This window comes from Nelumbo lutea, chromosome 3 (assembly GCF_056320005.1).
Source record: "Nelumbo lutea isolate HS-2025 chromosome 3, American lotus-T2T, whole genome shotgun sequence".
Taxonomy (NCBI): Eukaryota; Viridiplantae; Streptophyta; class Magnoliopsida; order Proteales; family Nelumbonaceae; genus Nelumbo; species Nelumbo lutea.
This window is the reverse complement of record NC_142686.1, coordinates 85,563,624-85,586,327: the sequence shown is the minus strand read 5'-3', so window position 1 is coordinate 85,586,327 and position 22,704 is coordinate 85,563,624. Positions and strand designations below refer to the sequence as shown.

The following is a 22,704-nucleotide window of genomic DNA, read 5'->3' as shown; positions in this document are numbered from 1 at the left end:
GTATGGCTTGTCTGGCATCCAAACCCTCCCATTGGATCATTGATTCTGAAGATTCCGATCATATGACTGAGACTCCAGGTGTGTTATCTTCACTTTCTTCATCCTCTACTACCCACACTATCACCCTTGCTAATGGTTCCACTTTCCCCATAAGTGGTATTGGTGATGTTAACACTAGTTCACTATCTTTGTCTTCAGTTCTATATGTTCCTAAATTTCCTTTTAATCTGATGTTTATTAGTAAATTAACCAAGTCTCTTAATTGCTCTATCACCTTTTATCCTTCATCTTGTGTATTTCAAGATCTTAAAACGAGGATGAAGATTGGTGGAGGGCGTGAAGCCGGTGGACTGTATTACCTTGATGGTGGTGGTGGTGGTGGTTCATCAACAACTCTTCAGTCGTCTCTCTTCCCTCTCTAGTGGAATTGCAGACTTGGCCATCCATCTCTTAAAGCTCTAAAGCAACTTGTTCCAGCATTGAGTCGTCTTTCTACTTTGGATTATGAGTCGTGTCAGTATGGGAAACATCATCGGCTTTCCTTTATTCCTAGAGTCGAGTATCGTTTGTCGAGTCCTTTTTCTTTGGTCCATTCGAACATTTGGGGTCCAAATAAAATAGTGTCACACAATGGATACAGGTACTTTGTTATTTTTGTTGATGATTATTCAAGGATGGCATGGCTTTATCTTGTGAAAGAAAGAAGTGAATTATTTTCTATTTTCCAAAAGTTTCATGCTGAAATCCGCACTCAATTTGGTGTCCATATTAAGATCCTACGTTCAAATAATGGCCGAGAATATTAAGTTTCATGCTTGATATCAAGAATGCTTTCTTGCAAGGTATCTTCTTGAGGAGGTATATATAGAGCAACCACCCGGGTTTGTTGCTCAGGGGGAGGATGGTAAAGTGTGTAAGCTCAAAAAAGCTATTTATGGACTTAAACAGTCCCCTTGTGCATGGTTTGGAAGGTTCAGTGAAGTAGTGAAAAAGTTTGTCATGAAACATTGTTAAGTCGACCATTCAAAATTTGGTTATGATTCTGATGCTGGGAAGATTTTGTTGGTGGTATATGTGGATGATATTGTTATTACTGGCAGTGACAGGTTCGGGATTGATAGGCTGAAGACCTTTTTGCATGATCACTTCCAGAAAAAGGATCTTGGCAAACTAAAATATTTCTTAGGGATAGAGGTAGTAAGGTCCAAACATGGTATTAATTTGTGCTAGAGGAAGTATGTCCTTGATCTACTGAAGGAGACATGATTGTTGGGTGCCAAACCAGCTGAAACACCTATGGAATTGAACATTAAGTTGAGTAGTGATATGGGTGAGGAGTTTGAAGATCCGGGAAGGTACAAAAGGTTAGTGGGTAAGTTAAACTACCTAACTATCACTCGATCAGATATTTCATTTGCAGTTGATGTGGTGAGTCAGTTTATGCAGAATCCTCGGGTCCCTCATTGGGATGCAATTCTAAGGATTGTAAGATACTTGAAGGGTGCTTTGGGCCGTGGTTTGCTATACAAGAGTGGAGGAAAACTTGAAATAGAAGGGTACACCGGTGCTGATTGGGCTGGTTCTGTATCTGATAGGAGGTCGACTACAGGTTATTGTACCTTTCTTGGGGGTAACTTGGTAACATGGAAGAGTAAGAAACAGACAATGGCGGCAAGAAGTAGTGCAGAAGCTAAATACAGAGCCATGGCCATACAACTTGTGAACTGGTGTGGTTGAAGAACAAAACATTTCCTCCAATCCAGTCTTTCATGAGAGAACAAAACATAAAGAAGTTGATTGTCACTTTGTGAGAGAGAAGGTTCTTAGTGGAGTAATAAGTACAACTTATGTTAACACAGGAAGCCAATGGGCAGATCTGTTCACCAAAGGGTTGAGTCGGGCGAGAGTAGACTACATATGTAACAAGCCGGGATTCTCTCCAACTTGAGGGGGGTGTTAGTGTCAATTATGTAGGGGTAGATTAGTCATTTTGTTTGTGTTTAATATGAGGTGTAATATTGAGTTAGATGATGTGTCCCATACTTAAGTAGGGGCACAAGAGTCATTTTGTATTGGAAATTAGAAAGATTAATACATCCTGGCCGGCTAGAGAGGACTGATTTTTCTCTCCTGTTTGAACCAGATTTCTCTCCTCACTCTTCTTCTTTCTCCCCTCTCTTTTCTTCTCTGATAAATCTGAAACCAACAGGTATACAGATCTGAACTTTATCAGGAACCATAAATGGTGGAAGGGGAAGCAAAGGTGGAAGTGGGTTGAAAAATAATAGGATTGTGACAGTACCCACACATTGTGAGTGAACAAACTTGGCATGGGAGCAGAGGGAGTTGAAGGTAAACTCTAGGGACCGCCTCCCCCCCCCCCCCCCGCAAATAGTTTGCGGGTTTGGCACCTAACTCTATTCTTTTTTTTTTTTTTTGGCAGATCCTCCCACAGGCTTTGCATCCCCAAGCCCTGACAGTGTTAAAAGTGAACAATTACAAAATTACCCACTTGTTTGTACATATGAATGACCAAGGTTTCAACTAACCCAATAATCCCAATTCTTCAAGTGAGTTTAGAAAAATTCTGAAAAACACAGCCATCAAAAGTGATTTACCAAATAACAAATAAAATCTGGGCCATCAAATGGTATCCTAGCATCAGAAATTAATTCCAAACTGGCACATCTAAATGCATAACCAATTAACCCAAATATAGTCAACAAGTTGTTTCCTGAGATCAATAAATTAATCTCCACCATGCATAAAAATTCTCTACAAATCCACGCCATGTAAAGTGACATCAAATAAAACTTAACATAAGGACCATCAAAATTACCTCTTATAATCAATTAATTAATCTCAGCCATCCAAATGATGTGCCAAGATTATTTCAATGAGTCAAGGCAAAGCTAGGCAACCAGGCAACATCTAGGCAAAGAGTTTTGCAAGTAAAGAACCCCTAAATCTTGAGTTGATTTCTTATTTTGCATAGTAACCAACAATCATCTATACTAATATTTAGCAACATTATTCATCAAATAACTATAAATTTCATGTCAAAACACAAAAAATCATTACACTCATGAGAAGATAGACATTTAGATAAATCAATTTCAATATTTCAGGTATAATATTATAATTTAATAATAATAATAACTCAATAAAGAAACTACATTAAAAAAACAAATTAATAAACATTATAAGTACTTCCATACCAAACAGCCTCTTGTAAGCCAGACAGCTCCGGTAAGGTGGTGGAGCGGTCTAACTCCGAAGGAATGGTGAGAAGGAAGATGTTGTGGGAAAGAAGACTTGGTCTCAAAATGGAATGGAAATTCCCTCCTTTATATATGTTGGCGTGGCGACATTTATAAATGTTGGCATGGCGACATTTATAAATGTCAACCTTGTCTCTCTATTTATAAATGTGAGGGAACAACGTTATGTACCTGAAACCAGAATTCCAGAATATTCTTTGGTTGGCATGGCCACAAGGGGCAAATCTCGTTTACTTCTCTCTCAAGACACATGTCCCTCAGGACCACAAGATGATTAGAGCACAATCTTGGGCCTCCTCAAAGAGTAACACGTGTCGGTGCAATGCTCAAGTACAAGCAGTTGTGATTTCTCTGGGACACCGATCGCACGTCTAACACTCCGAATGTGGCCTTTGTTGTACTCTACTGTTGGCCTGGCCTTCGTTGTAATCTACAGGGTGGGCATGGCCCTGGAAGCCAGCTATTTCACTTAGACAAGATGGACTCATTATAACCTTACAAGGCACCTCGTGAGATCAAGGCTTCATGAGACGATTTCTCGTGAGGCAATCTTTAGTCGCTTGGCGAGGTGACTACCGCAAGGTAGGTTATTATAACCTAGCAAGGCGACTTATGAGTGGTACCTAATGAGGTCAACGTTTCATGAGACGATTTCTCATGAGGCAAGGTTTAGTCGCTTGGTGAGGCGACTCATGAGTCTTGTTTGATATCGCCTCGCAAGGCAATTCATCAATCTCATCTGATTTCGTTTTGCAAGGTGACTCACGATATTAGGGTATATCCTCTTTATAAGGTTGGATCAGTCTCATCTTTTCGTCATCCTCATGATACATATTGATGAGGATTTACTTCTTTGTCCTTAGGCTCATGCCTGCTGTCTTACACCTCTAAGAAAAGTTCTAACATCCCATCGGCCTCTATCATACAGCCTTTAAGATATGTTTTTTTGGCATAAATTTTCTTCACTTAAAATATTCACATAGTTTGTTAACATGATCTTAATAGTGTTTTGAATGCGAGAGGCACAAGAAAAGTGAAAGTAACCAGATACGTTTTCTTCAATTAAAATATTCACATAATTTGTTAGCGAAGGCAAGGCAAGCACCCGAGAAGCAAACCACAAATTTTAAAAAGTTCCAAAAATAAAACTAGTACATAAAAAATGGAAAACCTTAATTTTGAAAGAAATTATAAACAAAAACATTTCATTAGCTAAAATTAAAAAATATAAGCTAAACAAATTAGACAAATTCAAAATCAAAGTGAAAGCAACCAAATGTGTGTCGTACCAAGGTGACTCAAGTACTCAACAATTCAAGCATGTAAAACTTTGCTCATGTTTGTTTATCTCCTACTTGCATTACATCAAGTAGCTAGTGTGGTGTTAGATGTCTTGCATCTATAATCTGATCCTAAGAGGTTGGGGCCTTCATGGAGGTGGAGGACCAATGGGCCCAAACAAGCCCATGTGGAAGTTTGACAGAAGCATCACTAATCACAATTTTTGGTCTGTATATAAGCGGGTTGGTTTTGTTATTTTGGCCGCACTTCATTCTATTTTAGGGTTAGGGATCAGAGTTTAGTTCTATTTCTGTTGCTTCTTTAATGGAAATTTTGCTATTTGAGATCCTATCCACAATGACTAGAGCTTCAGGTACTCAGAAGGTCTATTTGTTCCTTTTAAAAATTAACAGACCAACGGGGTGCAGCTAAGGGTTTAGCAAAATCACTCGCTTTGGATGTGCAAGCGCGGTTCCTACTTTGAGCTGACGCCTTTGGTTTGTTTATGTAAATAGATATATCCTGTTCAGTTTGTGGACAGCTAAGCCGAAATGAGGCATGAAGGAACACTGCACGATAGCAGGACAGCAAAAAAAAGCTCGGATATGCAGGAGTTGTTCCTACTTTGAGCCGATACCTTTGGTTTGTTTATGTAAATTGATGTTTATAGAAGGTAGGGGTAGGCATGCAGATACAGTAATCTCGATATCCTGTTCAGTTTATGGGACATCTATGCCGAAATGAGGCATGAAGGAACATTGCGCAAGGACACTGTTTTGTGGACACTATATATATATATATATATATATGTACAGTGTTTTAAAATGCAAGGCAAGGTGCATGCCTTTTCGAAGCAAGGCACAAAAATACAAAAAAAAATGCTAAAAATTCCAAAAATCAAGAATTAATATATATATATATATATATTAAGCATAATATTAATAAAATATAAACTTAAATTTTAAAATATATTGTAAAAAACCTTTTATCTAAAATTAAAATACATAAACATAACATGTAAAGCATATTCAAATGAAAATTTAAAAATAATATTAAACATTTTCAAGCATGCAAAACCCTCAATTTCTTCAAATAGCTAATGTGACTTAAAATATCTTGCATTCTTGACTCTACAAGCCACCTTTGCCTCTCAAAGGCAAGCCAAAACAAGTCCATGTTAGGGCCTTAAATTCTTAATCTTTACACAAAAAAAATGATTTTATAATTTTAATTACCTTTTAAGAAGATATTTTACTAGGATAATAATGAACAACATTAACAATGATTTTGTATAACTATTAACCAAACTAATTGGCCTGAAGTCCTTTGCGTACAAAGCATCAACTTATTTTGGAATCAAAACAATAAATGTTGAGTTAATCCCCAGATTAATCATTGTCCTTTCATAAAACTCATCAAAACCTTCCACAAATCATCTTTCAACACTTCCCAACAATCTTGATAAAAAGCCATAGTGAAATCATCCAACATTGTCTCCTTAATTTCACTTAAATCAAACCATCTTTCGACCCAATCCCTAGAGTCCTCCAATAAGCTAGACCACTCTTGACCCACAATCCATATTTAGGGCTGCAAACAGATCGAATCGAATTCAGTAAGAGGTATATCCGATCGATTCAATAATATTTATTACTGATTTGAATCCATTAATAATCCGAAGGATTTTACAAAACCTGATTTAAATTTGATCAGTTAATCTTAACAGATATCCGATTCAATCCAATTGTTAACTACTGGTTGCAACGAACAACCCTTCCGGCTCTCATTTCTGAGTTTGAATGGTTGAGTGCGAGAGTGAGAGAGGCAGCGAAAGAGGGAGATATCAGATGCGCTGGTTTCCACAGCAGTGACAGCACTTGGATGGTGTGTTTCCTGTGATGCCACCAGTGATGGAATAGCAGAATCGCTAGGCCGCAGGCCCATAATGGACAAAGTTTCAACTGCTCAAAAATGTAGAACAGCGGTAGGCCAGCAGCCGGAAGGTCGGAGACTAAGCGCACTGTCGCACCAAAGAGGAAAGCTATTACAGTGTTATTGGTAACTATTAGCTATTTTCCCATCCAATCAAACAAGCACCGAAGAGGAAGAACGCTGACTCTTGGGGTGAGAGGAAATGGAGACAAAGTGGGAAACAAAACGGAGAAAGGGAATTGACTTCCAATGATTGACATGGGCATCCGATTTATCAGAAAACAGGATGTAAGAACAGCATCACTCCAAAAATGCTTTGGGACATGCATATTGATCATCAAGGACCGAGCAATTTCAAGAAGGTGTCTATTTTTCCATTCAGCTACACCGTTTTGTTGCGGGGTGTAGGCACAAGAAGTTTGATGAATTATTCCATGATGTTCTAGGTATTGCTGAAATGTTGAGAAGGTGTATATGGAGCAACCACCAGGGTTTGTTGCTCAGGGGGAGGCTGGTAAGGTGTGCAGGCTCAAAAAGGCAATCTATGGACTGAAACAATCTCCACGTGCATGGTTTGGCAGGTTCAGTAAAGTGGTGAAGGCCTTTGGGATGAAATAGTGTCAGGTTGATCATTATGTGTTCAACTATAACTCAAAGGATGGGAAAATCTTGCTAGTCATGTATGTGGATGATATTGTCATAACTGGAAGTGACAGCAATGGAATTAATGGGCTGAAAAAATTCTTACAGGACCACTTCAATACGAAAGATCTGGGGAAGCTAAAGTATTTCCTAGGAATAGAGGTTGCAAGGTCAAAACAGGGGATCAACCTATGTCAGAGAAAATATGTTCTTGATCTACTTGAAGAGACAGGGTTGTTAGGTGCTAAACCAGCAGAGACTCCTATGAAACTCAATGCCAAGTTAAGTGTAGATGCAGGTGAAGAGTTTGATGATCCTGGAAGATACAGAAGGTTGGTGGGAAAGTTGAACTACCTGACCATTACCCGACCAGATATATCATTTGTTGTGTGTGGTGAGTCAGTTTATGCAACATCCCGGGTTCCTCACTGGGAAGTTGTTCTGAGAATTGTTAGGTACCTAAAGGGTGCTTCAGGTCGTGGTTTGTTATACCAAAAGGGAGGAACTCTTGAGATAGTAGGATACACAGATGCTGACTGGGCTGGCTCTATATCAGACAGGAGGTCAACCACAAGGTATTGTACCTTCCTGGGTGGCAATCTTGTAACTTGGAAGAGCAAGAAGCAAACAGTGGTGGCAAGAAGTAGTGCAGAAGCAGAGTACAGGGCTATGGCCCATACCACATGTGAACTAGTATGGCTGAAGAACTTACTACAGGAGATGGGTTTCTCAATTGACAAACCCATGAAACTATACTGTGATAACCAAGCTGTTGTTCACATCTCATCCAATCCCGTCTTCCATGAAAGAACTAAACATATTGAGGTGGATTGTCACTTTGTGAGAGAGGAAGCGATAAGTGGGGTAATAACTACATCTCATGTGAGCTCAGGAAATCAGTGGGCAGATCTCTTCACAAAAGGATTGTCTCGGGGAAGAATAGATTGCATTTGTAACAAGCTGGGACTATATGATATATACTCTCCAGCTTGAGGGGGAGTGTTAGAATGCTCGAGTCAGGGGTATTTTGGTCATTCTGGTGTATCTTCTTGAAAGTGAAAGGTCTATTGTATCTGAGTTTAAGTTATGTGTCCCATCTTCTATGAGAGACAAAATTGTCTTTCTTGTAACTCTAAGTTTTATGAATAAAATTCAAGTGGACCAAGAGGACAAGGTTCAAGCACAAAAAGGACGTTAGTGAATTGACACAGATACATGACTCTGTCAGGGGCAAGGGAACAACCAGAATAGGGACCATTGGAGCCTCTTCTTGTGCAAGGATTTGGATCTTACCAGTCAACCCACATGGAGGTGCTACTCGGGAGCCTTCTGTAGATGCATAAATCCTCTGACCACATCCACTGATCTGTTGCTCACCCCTTCCCAGATTCTCCCTGCTCAGCCTCTAGTAAACCTCCACTACATCCTTACAGACACCCTGCCTCACATCATACTTTGGTTCTGATGTCCCTTTGCTCAGGTTTAGACTTTCCACTCCATCCACCTCTTTGTACTCCACTGTATTTACATCTCAACTGGTTGTCGTCGGACCCAAAGACGAGACCTTCACGTTTTCCTTTTCTTCACTTCAGCAAACAACTAGTTTGTATTTAGATGGTTTTGTTCCTCATCCCCCGCGCTACCAACCAAAGCCTGAATCTTCATCATCAGACTGACCAAAGTCCACCGACCATCATCCACCTCGTCAATGTCTTCTTAATGGATTCTGGCATACCTGGGATTTGGACGGTCCATAACTGCTCCATTTTGACTCATCTGAGTTGCCACTGGCCTTGAAACCCATTGCAAGGACGAACCTGAACGCACACATGTGCTGCTTTTCTAACAAGCACATCGACTGGGGACGCTGATAGACTTAACATATTGTCCCTAGTCGATAACACCTTTTTCTTGCTACATCTTGCTACTTGCATAAGACTCGGTAGGTCTCAACTCATCATGATAACCAAGCGAGTTGCTAACACGACCAACATCCCAGTGGGTTGGTTCAGTGCATCCTGTTTTGTTCATCGACGCTTTACTTCGCTTTGAACCCTGTATCAGATCAGAATTCATTCCAAATCTTGTAATCTCCACATAGGAAGGGCCACGTACACCTCTCCTTTTCAAATTGAATTCATTTGAAATTTTTTCCTTCTCCATGTTTTCCCCGTTTTGACCCCCAGCTTCTGACTGTTCATATTCTGAAACATCTTTGTTTCTTTATCCTCCCTCCTTCCACATAAGCACATGCCTGCCACATCATCACCTTCTTCAACCTTACACCTCTCTATCCAAAGTGACACTTCACATTCTGTCGCTAACCAGACCTTACTCCAGAGCCCACCATGGAATACATCAATCGAGTGAGGAACACCTTCTGGTTTTACTCCAGCCACTTCAACTACCACCACTTGGAGATTAGTTGTATCAGTTGCCAGAAGAACACCCAATGCATGAACCATTTTATAAAGAGTTTCCAACTGCCACAGGTTAAAGGGGAGACCAAGGAGTTTGATTTTATAAGCTCCATCTTCCATTTCTCTACCGTTACATAATAGAGATCGTTTTTCAATAAAGTCCAACCCAAAATCAGCTTCAACAGATGTTAAGTTCTCTACCTCACCATTTAGGGTCATTCCTCAATGTTGGTCCTAGCTATCCAGGGTCTTGGGAGGAGTGGACTAGCTACAGACCTCACCTTTGGTATTTCTTGTAAAAAGTGCCTACTCTAAAACTTTAACCTGCATTCACATGTTTGTCATGTCAACCCAAGATTTTATCATTGCACCAAGAAGTGACCCCTTACATCTTTGTGCTATGATTTGTATTATGAAGTTGATTTGAATATTTGGGATTGGGAATCGAGTCATGTTCCAAGGTAACACTGCCTAATGCCTACTACTACATAAGTACATCTTTCATCCAGATACCTCCATAAATTATTTTTGACTGCCAAAAAAAATCATTTTCGTTCTGAATGCAATCATTACCATGGCAGGCCCGTTGAAAGATTTGGCAATTTAAATGTATAGAACAAACTACTACATTACAAAGGACCATTCCCAATTTTGTACAATTGTTTGAACTGCTCAAATTGAAACAAAGAACATCTACAGATATAGGTGAGAATTAATTACCAGGAGCAGCACAAAGATCAAGGACATGATCTCCAGCTGAGACATTCAAGGCTAAAACAGCAGCTCCAGATGCTGCATCCATGCCATAAATCTGAGACCAAGTAAAAGGTAACTAAGAAAAACGGCTTAATGTGGAGGAAAAGTATATTTAAAGAGAAAGAAAGATCAGAACAAGCATATCAATAACTGTGAACATATACAAACTACAGAAACAGAAACAATTCAACAAATAGTGTACATGCTGCATCCATTAGAAGAAACATTTTGCTCCCTTATTAGGTTTTCAATCTCCCTAAGTTTGTTCTGAAAAACCAAGGGATTTGGGTGCTGCATCTTGTCCTAGAAATGACCACCTGAGAGTCCCCTTCCACCTCTAGATTGTGGAATCCAAATTGTTAAGCAAACTTTCACCCCTGCAGTAAGCTGGCCAGTTCTGTCGCCAGTGCATCAGTGCTCTAAGGGTCCTGAATACAAAGCCACCACTATTCCTTTTGGATCTTGGAAGACACCCCTATCCCAAGCAATCCCAAATTGCCTATAAAACTTCCATCAAAATTGAGTTTTAATCATTCATGGAGAGAGGGAGAGATGAGAGAGAGAGAGAGAGAGAGGAGAAGAGAAAGATACGATTGAGGGTCTCCAAAAACGGTAGCTGGCGGCAGCCAGTTTGTTATTTATATTAACTTAATATAAAGGATTGAGAGATTACAAGTATGCCCCTGGCAGCACTCCCTAGTAACAATCTAACAAGAAAGAAAGAAAGAAACTAACTGGCTGACGGCATCTTAGGCTGACAACACACAAATAGCAACTGTAAAATAACAATTAAATAATCCTCACAACACTCCCCCCTCAAGTTGGGCTGAATATGTCTATCATGCCCAGCTTGTCACATAACTCATTGTGCCGCGAGTATGGAAGCCCTTTTGTGAGGGCATCAGCAAGTTGTTCCTTGGAGTTGACTAAGGGATGCAAATTTCCCTTTTTTTCCAATTTTTCCCTTATGAAGTGTTTGTCCACTTCAACGTGCTTGGTCCTCTCATGTAAGAGAATTGTTGGCGATGTTTATGGCTGCCTTGTTGTCACAATAAAGCAACATAGGATTATGAACAACAACTCCAAGCTGCCCTAGAAGATTTTTTAGCCAAAGAACTTCAGCCACCCCATGTACCATAGCTCTATATTCAGCTTCAGCACTTGACCTTGCTACCAGACTTTGTTTCTTGCTTTTCCAAGTCACTAGGTTTCCTCCCACAAATGTGCAATACCCACTTGTGAACTTTCTATCATCCACAGCACCTGCCCAAATCAGCATCTGTAAAGACTTCCACCTTTAGATGATCATGTCTACTGAATAGTAGACCTGTTCCTGGATACTTTTTTAAGTATCTAAGAACTCTCTCTGCTGCCTCCATGTGTAGTTTCTTAGGAGAGTGAATGAATTTGCTCAGAACCCCAACTGAATAGGCAATGTTTGGACAGGTTATGAACAAATAAATCAACTTTCCCACTAACATTTGTAATTGTTTCACATCTTTCAAATGTTCACCATCACAGTCACCCAATTTGTGATCAACATCCATGGGAGTATCTGCTGGCCTTGCACCTAACTTGCTTGTGTCTTGTAACAGATCAAGGGTATACTTCCTTTGAGAAATGAAGATGCCCCTTTTTGAGTGGGCGATTCAATTCCAAGAAAATGCTTTAAGGGACCTAGATCTTTCACTTCAAATTTAGATGCAAGGAATTGTTTCCATTTTTGTATTTTTGGACTCCAATTTCTTGTAACGATGATATCATCCACATACACTATCAATACAGCAACATGCTCCTGACATCTCTTTACAAAGAGTGTGTGATCAGACTGACATTGCTTGAGCCCTACCTGCTAAACTACCATATTAAACTTATTGAACCAAGCCCTAGGAGATTGTTTTAAACCATAAAGAGACTTTCTCAACTTGCACACCTTATTTTCACTTCCCTTGGCATAGAATCCAAGGGGTTGAACCATGTAGACCTCCTCCTCTAGGTCACCATTTAAAAAAAACATTATTTTATGTCTAGTTGATGCAATTCCCAATCAAGGTTAGCAGCTACTAACAGGAGGACTCTAATTGAGTTCGTCTTAGCTACTGGAGCAAAAGTCTCATCATAGTCAACCCCGTATACTTGAGTGTACCCCTTGGCTACTAATCTTGCTTTATACCTTTCAAATGTCCCGTCCGCCTTGTGTTTAACTGTAAACACCCACTTACACCCCATCGGGTCTTTCCCCCTTGGAAGATCCACCAATTCCCAAGTTTGATCTTTATGGAGGGCATTAATCTCCTCCTTCATAGCATCTGTCCATTCAGGGTATATTAAGGCTTCTACAACATTTTTGAGTACAGGGATGCAACCAACTACAGATAGGAAGACTCGGTATGAGGGGGAAATGTGATTATAGGAGACATACTGGGTAATGGGGTGTTTGGTAGTGCATGACCTGACTCCTTTTCTTTGAGCAATAGGAATGTCAAGGTCATCCATAGTAGGAGCGAGGTACCAATAGGTGCAAAAGGGTTTGGACTTACCTCCTGGGAGTTTGATGGTGTCGATTGCTCAATGTTTGGCTACTCTACATCTCTGTCACATTGTTGATCTCTACGGCGTGTACATTGGAAGACACGAAAGGGGGCAAGGTCCGGAATAGAAGGAAGACAGACTTGGCGGACCTGAACCTACTTCTCCTCTTCCACACTACTCTCCCCCTGAGGAGAAGCAAGGAAGAACAGTTCAGACTCAAAGAATGACACATCCATAGACACAAAAAACTTATGACTAACGGGATCAAAGCACCAGTACCCTTTTTGAGAGGAGGGATACCCCAGAAAGATACAAGGAATGAACCGAGGGTCTAACTTACCCCAAGACGGAGACAAATCATGGACAAAGACGCAACAACCAAAAACTCATGGGAATGGAAAATAAAGGGGACTGAGGGAACAACAACTGATGAGGGGCCATGTAGTTCAGCATTCTGGAGGGCATGCGATTGATGACACAAGCAGCCGCAAGTATAGCATCCATCCAAAACCTTTTTGGAACATTCATGTGTAACATCATCCCTCGAGCTACCCCAAGGAGGTGTCTATTTTTTTCTTTCTATAACACCATTTTGTTATGGTATTCTTGCGCATGAGCTCCTATGAACAAATCCATGAGGGGCAAAGAACTCATTGAACTCACCATGAAAATATTCTTTTGCATTACCTGATTGAAAGATTTGTATTTCAACATGGAATTGCATAAACACTATCCTCTGTAAGCCTTTCACAATCTTTGGAACTCCATCTCTATTACGCATAGGGAATACAGAAGTATAGCGGGAGAAATCATCGATCAATGTGATAAAGTACTTACACCCGCCCTCAGAGATTATAGTAATAGACCCCCATACACCAGAATACACAACATGAAAAGGAAAACTTGAACTGTTATTATTTGAATGAAAAGTTGTTTTACATTATTTGCTCAGCTAACATGTTTGACACTAGAACTCTGACACTGAAGATGACTTAAATAAAACCGAAAACAAAGACTTTACCATTTCAAAAGAAACATGACCTAACCGACTATGCCACAAAAAAATTTGACTCTCTAGCCAATGCTTGAAACATCTCTGAACAGGCATGAAAAAGGTTATAGCCAATCATTTTAATCAATAAATAGTAAACCAATCATCGAATCCCCATTTGTCCTTTTAGGAAAATATTTTTCAAAAACACTGATGAATCATGAAGTATTAGAATGTTTCTAACAATATTCTTAAATTTTAAACCTTAAATATATAGCTTATCAATTTTTGAAAGGTGAAGGTAAAATTTATTATAATAGAGTATGAAAATTTGCATAAACTCTCCTTCAAGAATAAGGAATCAACCTCAGCCACTCAATGACCTTTTCAATCCATCAATTATGCACACATTTAATAAAAATCTGAAATATAGTCAACAGTCAACACATTAGCAAAATATCAAAGATATTAGGAAAAAGATCCTTGGAAAATTCAGTATTGCCACCTAACAAAATGGGGAGATTTCAAAAACCCCTTTCAAGATGGAAAATATGTGGTTTGAAGAGAAGGGGTTGGTTCCTTTGTTGAGCTCTAAATTGACTGAACTCCAGCTAGAAGGCACAAGTTCATTCAAATTTGCAAAATAAAAATATCAAAGTAGTTAAGGAAACCCTGAAGTCTTGAAGATTGGAACTCCGTGGAACCTCAGAATCAGAGAAAAAGAGGTGCCTTGTGATCAAAGAGTTGGATGTGGCTGAGGAATCTGGTCCTCTAACAGAGGAAGATAGAAAGAGAAGGATGGAAGCAAAGATGTCCATTGACAGGCTAGCTGTTAGAGATGAAATTAAGTGGAGGCAAAGGGCCAAGGTCAAATGGCTTAAGGAGGGGGACAGAAATTCCAGCTTTTTCCATAAAATGGCAAATGCAAGAATTAGATTCAATCAGCTCGAGAGGTTGGAGTTTGAGGAGCTAGTGGGAGAGGATGGGGCTGAGATGAAATTAATTGCCACCAAATACTTCTCAGAATTGTTCCAAGAAATTTGGGCAAGAAGACCTTTTCCAACAGATCTTGAGTTTAGGAAGATTTCTGATTCTCAACAAAGAGAGTTGGAAGCCCCCTTTACTGAGGCTGAAATATGGCATGTGATCAAGAATATGGAAGTTGATAAATCCCCAGGGCCAGATGGTCTAAAAAGTCTTTTCTATAAGAAGTGTTGGGAGGTGGTGAAAGAGGATTTAATGAAAGTATTTCAAGATTTCCATCAAAATGCAGCTCTGGAAAGAAGTAAACTCCACTTTCATCTCCTTAATTCCTAAAGTGGAAGGGGCAACAAGCATTAAAGATTTTAGGCCCATCAGTCTGCTAAATGGTTTCTATAAAATTCTGGCGAAGGCTCTAGCAAAAAGATTGAAAACAGTCCCGAGTTCTGTCAAAGAATCAATTTGCATTTGTGTCGAGTAGACGAATGTTAGACAGTGCCCTGGTGGCAAATGAACTGATAGACTCAAGGAGAAGGGAGGGTAATACAGGGCTGATTTGTAAGTTGGATATTGAAAAGGCCTACGACCATGTTAACTGGAAATGCTTGGATTTAGTCTTGGAAAAGATTAATTTTGGTCAAAAATGGAAGAACTGGATCAAAGTTTGTGTTTCTTCCCCCAAATTTGCAGTGCTAGTTAATGGTGAATCGGCTGACTTCTTTAAAAGTTCTAGAGGCCTTAAACAAGGGGACCCCCTTTCCCCTCTGCTGTTCATTTGTATAATGGAGATATTGTCCCTATTTGTTCACCGAGTTAGTGAAGAAGGCTTGTGGAAGAGGTTTGAATCAGCACCAGGAGGAGAAAAGGTTCAGTTACTTCAGTTTGCAGATGGCACATTGTGTTTTATTGATGCAGATCTAGATCAACTGGAGGTCATGCTTGGGGTGTTGAGTTGGTTTGAAGTGGTAACAGGTTTGAGGGTTAACTGGGCCAAGAGTAGAGTAATTCCAGTGGTGAAGGTTGAGAATCTTGAAGCTCTTGCTTGTCAGATCGGGTATCTTCCAACAATGTATCTAGGGCTTCCCTTGGGGGTTAAGTGCTCTTACTCTCTAATTTGGGAACCAATGGTGGAAAGATTGGAAAGGAAGTTGGCGTCCTGGAAAGCTAAATATCTCTTTGGGGGCTAGAATCACTCTACTGAAAAGTTCTCTGTCTAACCTCCCCTCCTACTTCCTCTCTCTCTTCCCAATACCTACTAAGTGGCACATAAATTAGAAAGGCTCCAAAGGGATTTCCTATGGAAGGGTTGCGAGGAGAAAAAGAAAATACACTTAACCAGTTGCAAACAGGTGTGTACAGTGTACTCCAAAAGAAAGAGGTGGATTGGGGGTGAGAAGTCTGAAAACTTTTAACAGAGCTTTAATGGGAAAATGGATCTAGAGATTTGCTAGAGAAAGAACTAGTTGGTGGAGATCTTTAATTGCAGCCAAGTATGAAACAGATAGAGGGGACTGGTTAACCACCTTGAACTTTCCTTCCTTGGGTTGCTCTCTTTGGAAGAAAATTATGGAAATCTACCCTCTGATCCAAAATGGCTTGTCTCCTAAGTTGGGTTCAGGACTTCGCTTGAAGTTTTGGAAAGATAAGTGGTGTTACAATAGGTCCTTTGAAGAGTTGTTCCCTCACCTGTTCCAACTTGTAGAGAATCAAGATGTAATGGTAGCAGAATGTTGTGAGCTGATTGGGAATAGTCTTGCCTGGAGTCCTACTTTCAGAAGACCTTTCCAAGATTGGGAAGTGGACCAAGTGGTGGACCTGTTGGAATTGCCTTCTAGTCAGATTTTGAACCCCTTGGAAGAAGACTCATGGATCTGGAAGTCAAATGCAGATGGAATTTTCACTGTGAATTCTTTCGCCAGAAGATTATCGGGTGAAGGAATTGAAATTTTTCCTGCTGCTAGAATTTTTTTTTTTTATCAATAACACTTTCTCATCAAAAGAAGTTTTACAATAGGAAGACAAACACGATTATTTTCCTGCTGCTATAATCTGGACTCAGATCCCTCCTCTCAAAGTGAATGCTCTGCTGTGGGTGATAGTGTTGGATAAAAACCTAACTAAACAGAATTTGGCAAAAAGAGGAATTCTGATTCAGAACATGCTTTGTGAGCTGTGTGGTCAAGCAGAGGAGGACAACAATCATCTCTTCATCCATTGCCCTTTCGTGGCAGGATTATGGAATCATTTCCTCTCTTCTGAAGGTATTTCTTGGGTCATGCCAAAACAGGTATCAGATCTGTTAAGGAGTTAGGATATGATAGGTCTTTCTAAGCTGGCTAGAAGTGTGTGGTGGGCTATCCCTGCAGCTGTGATCAACTCCATATGGGCGGAGAGAAACAGAAGAATCTTTCAAAATAAAGTAAAGGAGGTGGACTGTCTTGTGCCATGTGCAGTGGGAAAATTAGTGTCTTGGACTGCAGGCGTGAAAGGCTTCCATCCTAGGGTTTTATGGACTCAGTTAAGGTCTATTAGTATGTTTGAGTTGTAATGTAAGCTGAGAGTCTGTTCTCAGCCTTTGCTCCTTCCTTGGGGCTTCTTTGTATGGTTCTGATTTCATTCAATAAATGTACCTTACCTTTTTCAAAAAAAAAAAATGGGGAGATTTCAGGGAAATTTTTCCAAACCATGCTGATGATGTGGATCATGATTGGTAACAGGCTAGAGGTGAAGCAGCTCCCCTTCCAGATTCCTCGACCTCTTTTTCCAAATTCTTTTTTTTTTAAAGATAGGGTAAATTTTTATTCAAATGCAAAAGAAAAATCAAGTACAGCTGAGGTCCAAGGCCCACCACACACACAGGCAGCACCTAGACCACAACACAATTACATATGCCACAAGCCTCTTTCAAATTCTCAAGGCCTCTTCCTCGGACAGGAAGATGAATAGAACCTATTTGTGGATATTCACCTCACCTATACCCTGAAAGGAATATCCAACTATAAATAGCCCATTGTTGGATTTTCTCAACTAGGAGTTACCTTGCAACTGCAACAATAGTACCGACTAAGCAAGACTTCAAGAAGTCCTTGTGATTCTGCCCTTCTTCTCCTTCAACTACAATGAAAATGCTCTAAGATCAAGCTCTCATAGTCACCTAATCACCAGTGGACCATGAAGTGGTTTTGCTTTATCAGCAAAGGAGGAAAGCTCTGTTTTCTAGATCCCACCATCAACCCTTCATCACAACCACGTCATCATCTTCATCAGAGTTGCCTAGCACCATCACTTATTCCGTTCTAGTAGTCGAGCCACACATTCTTTTTGTGAGGACTTGTTTCCTTTAGTTGAATCACCTGTTATCATTTCCTATTCATTTGTTTTTTTTTTTCAAAAGTGAGAACTTGCTACCACTAGTTCTTCTAGACCCCACAACTTGTAACATATTATTTTTGTCACTTGTACAGTATGTCAAAAACATCATATGACTAGCACAACTAAGAAACACTTGTATCCAAAATTACCAAACAAACAGGTAATGAAAATAGAAAAGCCTCTAGTGGACTTGTATGAAAACCTAAAAGGATTCAAACCAAAGGAGTCAAGGCTCAAAACAATGTTTTCAGACAAGAAAACTTATTTTGCAAGGTCTGCAATAATACAAGTGACATTAGTATCATTGCCAAATAAATCTTAGGCCAAGACGTGTTAAGCCTCACCTTTCCTTCCTGGTATGCCTTCGAGCTAGCAATCTGAATATGAGGAGGGATAGAAAAAAACCCTGGTAACCAACTCACTTCCTCAAGCATACACTTTATGTCAGCCTCAATCTCTTCAACTTGAGTTCCACCACCTGGCTTCAGCCTGACAAAGGGAAAAAGCACATCATCACATAGAACCATAAACATCAGGATTCAGGACAAAAGGCGATATAAAGACTATAACATAGACATGCATCAGTAGATGTGGCATTTCATATTGCCACTTTGTGTTTGCAGTCTCTACTAGGCTACCATGTTTGGACAATAAAGTGTGCAGAAGGATGTCTAGCCACTGATTTTCCAACTACAGATAAAGTCACATATGTCAACATGCATCAGAACTAACTCAAGTCCATCAAATTATAATTCGTTAAAAAGCAAAACAAATTTAGTTAGCTAAAATTAGTGTTTATTAGTCCAATAACAATATCAGACCACCAACCTTATATAGCGTGGAGTCACATCACCCAAAACATAAATTGAAGGATCAAGATCATTCTCCTTTAGAAAATCAAGAAATGCTTCCGGCAACGGCAAGTTAGGAGTTGTTTCCATGTCCTGAAGAACAAAAGAACCTTTTAGGAGTTAAGAACTACTTAAACTTAAGCAGACAAAACTTGTCATTGGCAGCATTTCTTTCTATGTAAGAGGGACATAAAATTTTTCAATCTGAAAGACCTCAGTTGTATTTTCAATTTGTAAAAATTTCAATCTATGTAAAAGGGGAAGAAAACAACAGTTTGATCATAAAAGGTCCAAAAATATAATTGAGACTTTACCAATTGAAAATCTTTCTGTCCCATCTACAGTAAAACAAATGGAACACAAGGAAACAAGCAAACAGAATTGAAGGATGGAAGCAACAGAGTTTTCGCCGGCGAGGAAGTGGAGAGGATTCTTCACGGTCGAAGCTAAGTACCAAAGTAGAGGAATGCCGAGAAACAAATACGAAATGGAGGAAGCTAAGAGTTGCAATGGGAAATAGTATGTGGCAGAGAGGAGAACAAATCAACAAATACGAAAGAAAGATTCATAACCTTAACTGAACACCAGACTACAAACCCAAAACAAATAATGTGACCCTGCAGTAATGAGCCTATCAGGGCGGCAGTTGAAGTCTCAGATGTTACAACAGGTTCATCGAAGAGAAGGGAGTATCAATGACGTCGATACCGGTTACCTCTGTACTAAAAGTCGGAGGACTGGAAAAGGGCAGAAGGTAGTATCAGAATTTCCTTAAGGGTGAAGTGAAGCTGAAACCGCTCAACGAAATTAAGGCTTCGGTAATTCCTTTACAGGCCATTCAAACTCTACAGGTAAAGGTGGGTTCAATTGTAAGGGAGGCTCCTGCTTTGTCCGGAGATGGTTCTGGCTTACTAAGAGAAGGGCTGAGAACTCAAGATTCCACGGGTGAGGATTTTTCACCGCAGAAAAATCGAAAAAAAAAACGGAAAATACGGACAGGGCCAATGCAAATTTCTGATTTCTACTGCAAAACTAATTCACCAATTCCGACCTGGCACTTATCCCAAGATTACTTTAGGCCTACACATTTTGGCCGTAGGATGAACCATTATTCTTTCAAAAGAAATCGAAAAATTGAACCAATCAAAAAAATAGGAGAATGACTAGGGTCAGAATTCATAGGCCTAAAGTACAATTCAGGTAGGTGCCAATTCGGAATTAATGCTAATTCACGACGTATATGGGTGCATAGGGTGTGGGTTTTTAAACTTTTGAATGTTTATAGAGTTTAGTAGAATTCAGAATTTTTTCGTACTTCTCCATCAAAAAATCCAATCAAAATGAATCGAAAAATCGGTCAATCGAACCGATCAATTCGGTCTCGCTTTGGTGTTTTAAACAAACCGAAGGTACCAATTTCGTTTCGGTTAACCAATATAGAAAATCGGTAGTTAATCGAACCGACCGATATACATATATTTCTATATATTTTATATAATTATGTATATTATATAAATATATAAATATATATATATATATTTAATATATTATAAATTAATAAATGTGCATTATATATAAATATATATTTATAATATATGATTTATTATTTATTATTTAAAATATAATATTTTTTATATATTTATAATTTTTTGTTATATATTTATATATTTTTTTATAATATATTATAAAAATTAAAAAATTGATGAAATGAATCGGTTAACTGGTTAACCAACTGCTTTCGGTTTGGTTTCAATTACCAATTTCCAAAAACCAATAGTACTAGTTTGGTTCAAAAAAAAGCCCCACCTGAACCGTGAGCACCCTTAGCCCCCATAGTCTAGCATCGATCCACATCGATATTCATCCCAGCTCTAAGGTGAGGCTAAGAATTCTGAGGTGGGTTGAACAGTCATTCTCCCTTTTTTTTGAGAAAATTCCAGTTTAGTACCTTGAACTGTGGGGTAGTATTAAGGTAGTATCCAAACTTTCAAAAACGTGCCATTGCACTACCCAAATTTTCAAAAAGTATCAAGTTGGTCCAAAAGCATTAATGGACGTTAAGTATCATATACAAAAATTCCATTCACCTATCATCTAATTTCCTTATGATTGGTATCTGATCTCCAACTAGTAGGAGAGAGCAAAAAAAATTGAAAACCAAACCGACTGAAACCGCACCGAAAAATTGGTTAACCAAGCCGGTTGTCTGGTTTCGATTAACCAATATAGAAAACCGATAGTTAACCAAACCGACCGATATACATATATTTCTATATATTTCATATATATATATTTATATATATATATATTATAAATTAATAAATATGCATTATATATAAATATATATTTATAATATATGATATATTATTTATTATTTAAAAATAACATTTTATATAATATATATATATATAATTTTATTTATAATATATAACATTTATAATTTTATAATTTTATAATATATAACATTTTATTTATAATATGTGATATATTATTTATTATTTAAAATATAATATTTTATATATATTTATAGTTTTTATTCAATATTTATATATTTTTTTATAATATATATTATAAAATTTAAAAAACCAAAAAACCAACGAACAGAACCGACGATTAAACGAACCGGTCAACCGGTTAACTGATTGCTTCAGTTCAATTTTGGCTACCAATTTTCCAAAAACCAATAGTATTGGTTTAGTTAAAAGAAAAAGCCCCATGATTCGATTAACTGAACCGTGAGCACCCCCTACTAACCAGTAACCACCTCCAATACCCAGTCTCTAACCAGCATTCACATCAACAATGGAAATATAAAAATGAACAAATATTTTTTTATTGACAACCATGAAGAGAATCGCAATCACTGAAGATAGAAAAATAAATAAATATACCAAGCCATCAGCATTTGCATTTTCTGAAACATGATGCTGATTGCAAACCCGACAAACACAAGCAGAACACCCAATGTGGCCAAGATCAATATGTACCTTCACTAAATAGGAAATCCTTGTTGTTTGTGAACAACATGTCAGAGCCAATTTCAATGTGCTCTTTCTCTTTCATGGAATTAAGCTACTCATAGAGGTCATCCAGCTTTTGTTGTATGTTGGGTAGAAATTGATTATGAAAAACCAGATCAAACATCAACGTGGGCCATCAGAGCTTCTTCGTTTTTGAAATAAAATTCAAACACTAATAAACTATCAAAATAAAAAGGGGGCAAAAAAACTGAATCATGATTCATTACAAGTTCAACAACTAGAGATTAAAAGAAGCAAATCATTTCGAAAGGGCTAATGAACTTCATATAAATTATAGAGAAGTAATGTGAATTCTTAGATTGCAATTATGAATCTCAAACAAAACTCAAACTTTGTTTTAGGAAAAAGGTTCAAATTTGTTTAAAAACTTTTAGAATCAATGAAACAAAATCCAGAGGTAGAAGTCCATTGTTTCTACCAAGGATGGGCCAAGGGCAACAAAGTAATTACACTCCCGAGATGAGGGCTTGCTGATGTGTCTGAGAGCTAATAGAGCCAAGAGCCTGTGAGTCCAACCTGTAGAGGAAGAAGCATGTCAGAGGCCCCGGGTGTTTTCCCAGGGGCGGAGACTCTGATGGTCAAGTTAGCAAGGGCATAGCAAAGGGATTGGACGAGGCATAAGTA

At 38.8% G+C, this 22,704-nt stretch overlaps 1 protein-coding gene across 5 annotated transcripts in view; it reads right to left on the bottom strand.

Moving 5' to 3' along the window:
• The window catches only part of LOC148866175 (S-adenosyl-L-methionine-dependent methyltransferases superfamily protein), a 90,139-nt gene extending 70,092 nt beyond the window's left edge, over window positions 1–20,047 (bottom strand). For 2 of the 5 annotated variants that reach the window (XR_016108942.1, XM_088974398.1), the window contains exons 1-4: window positions 19,354–20,047; window positions 19,017–19,132; window positions 18,533–18,677; window positions 10,277–10,367 (exon numbers count right to left, since the gene is read on the bottom strand). Coding sequence is in view for 4 of the 5 variants with exons in the window: in XM_088974398.1 (XP_088830524.1) it covers window positions 10,277–10,367; window positions 18,533–18,677; window positions 19,017–19,132; window positions 19,354–19,377 (376 nt within the window). In the remaining variant the exon portion in view is untranslated. The remainder of the gene's footprint in view (window positions 1–10,276; window positions 10,368–18,532; window positions 18,678–19,016; window positions 19,133–19,353) is intronic. The other 3 variants (XM_088974399.1, XM_088974400.1, XM_088974401.1) reach the window with 3 other exon arrangements.
• Between the last annotated feature and the right edge of the window lie 2,657 nt (window positions 20,048–22,704).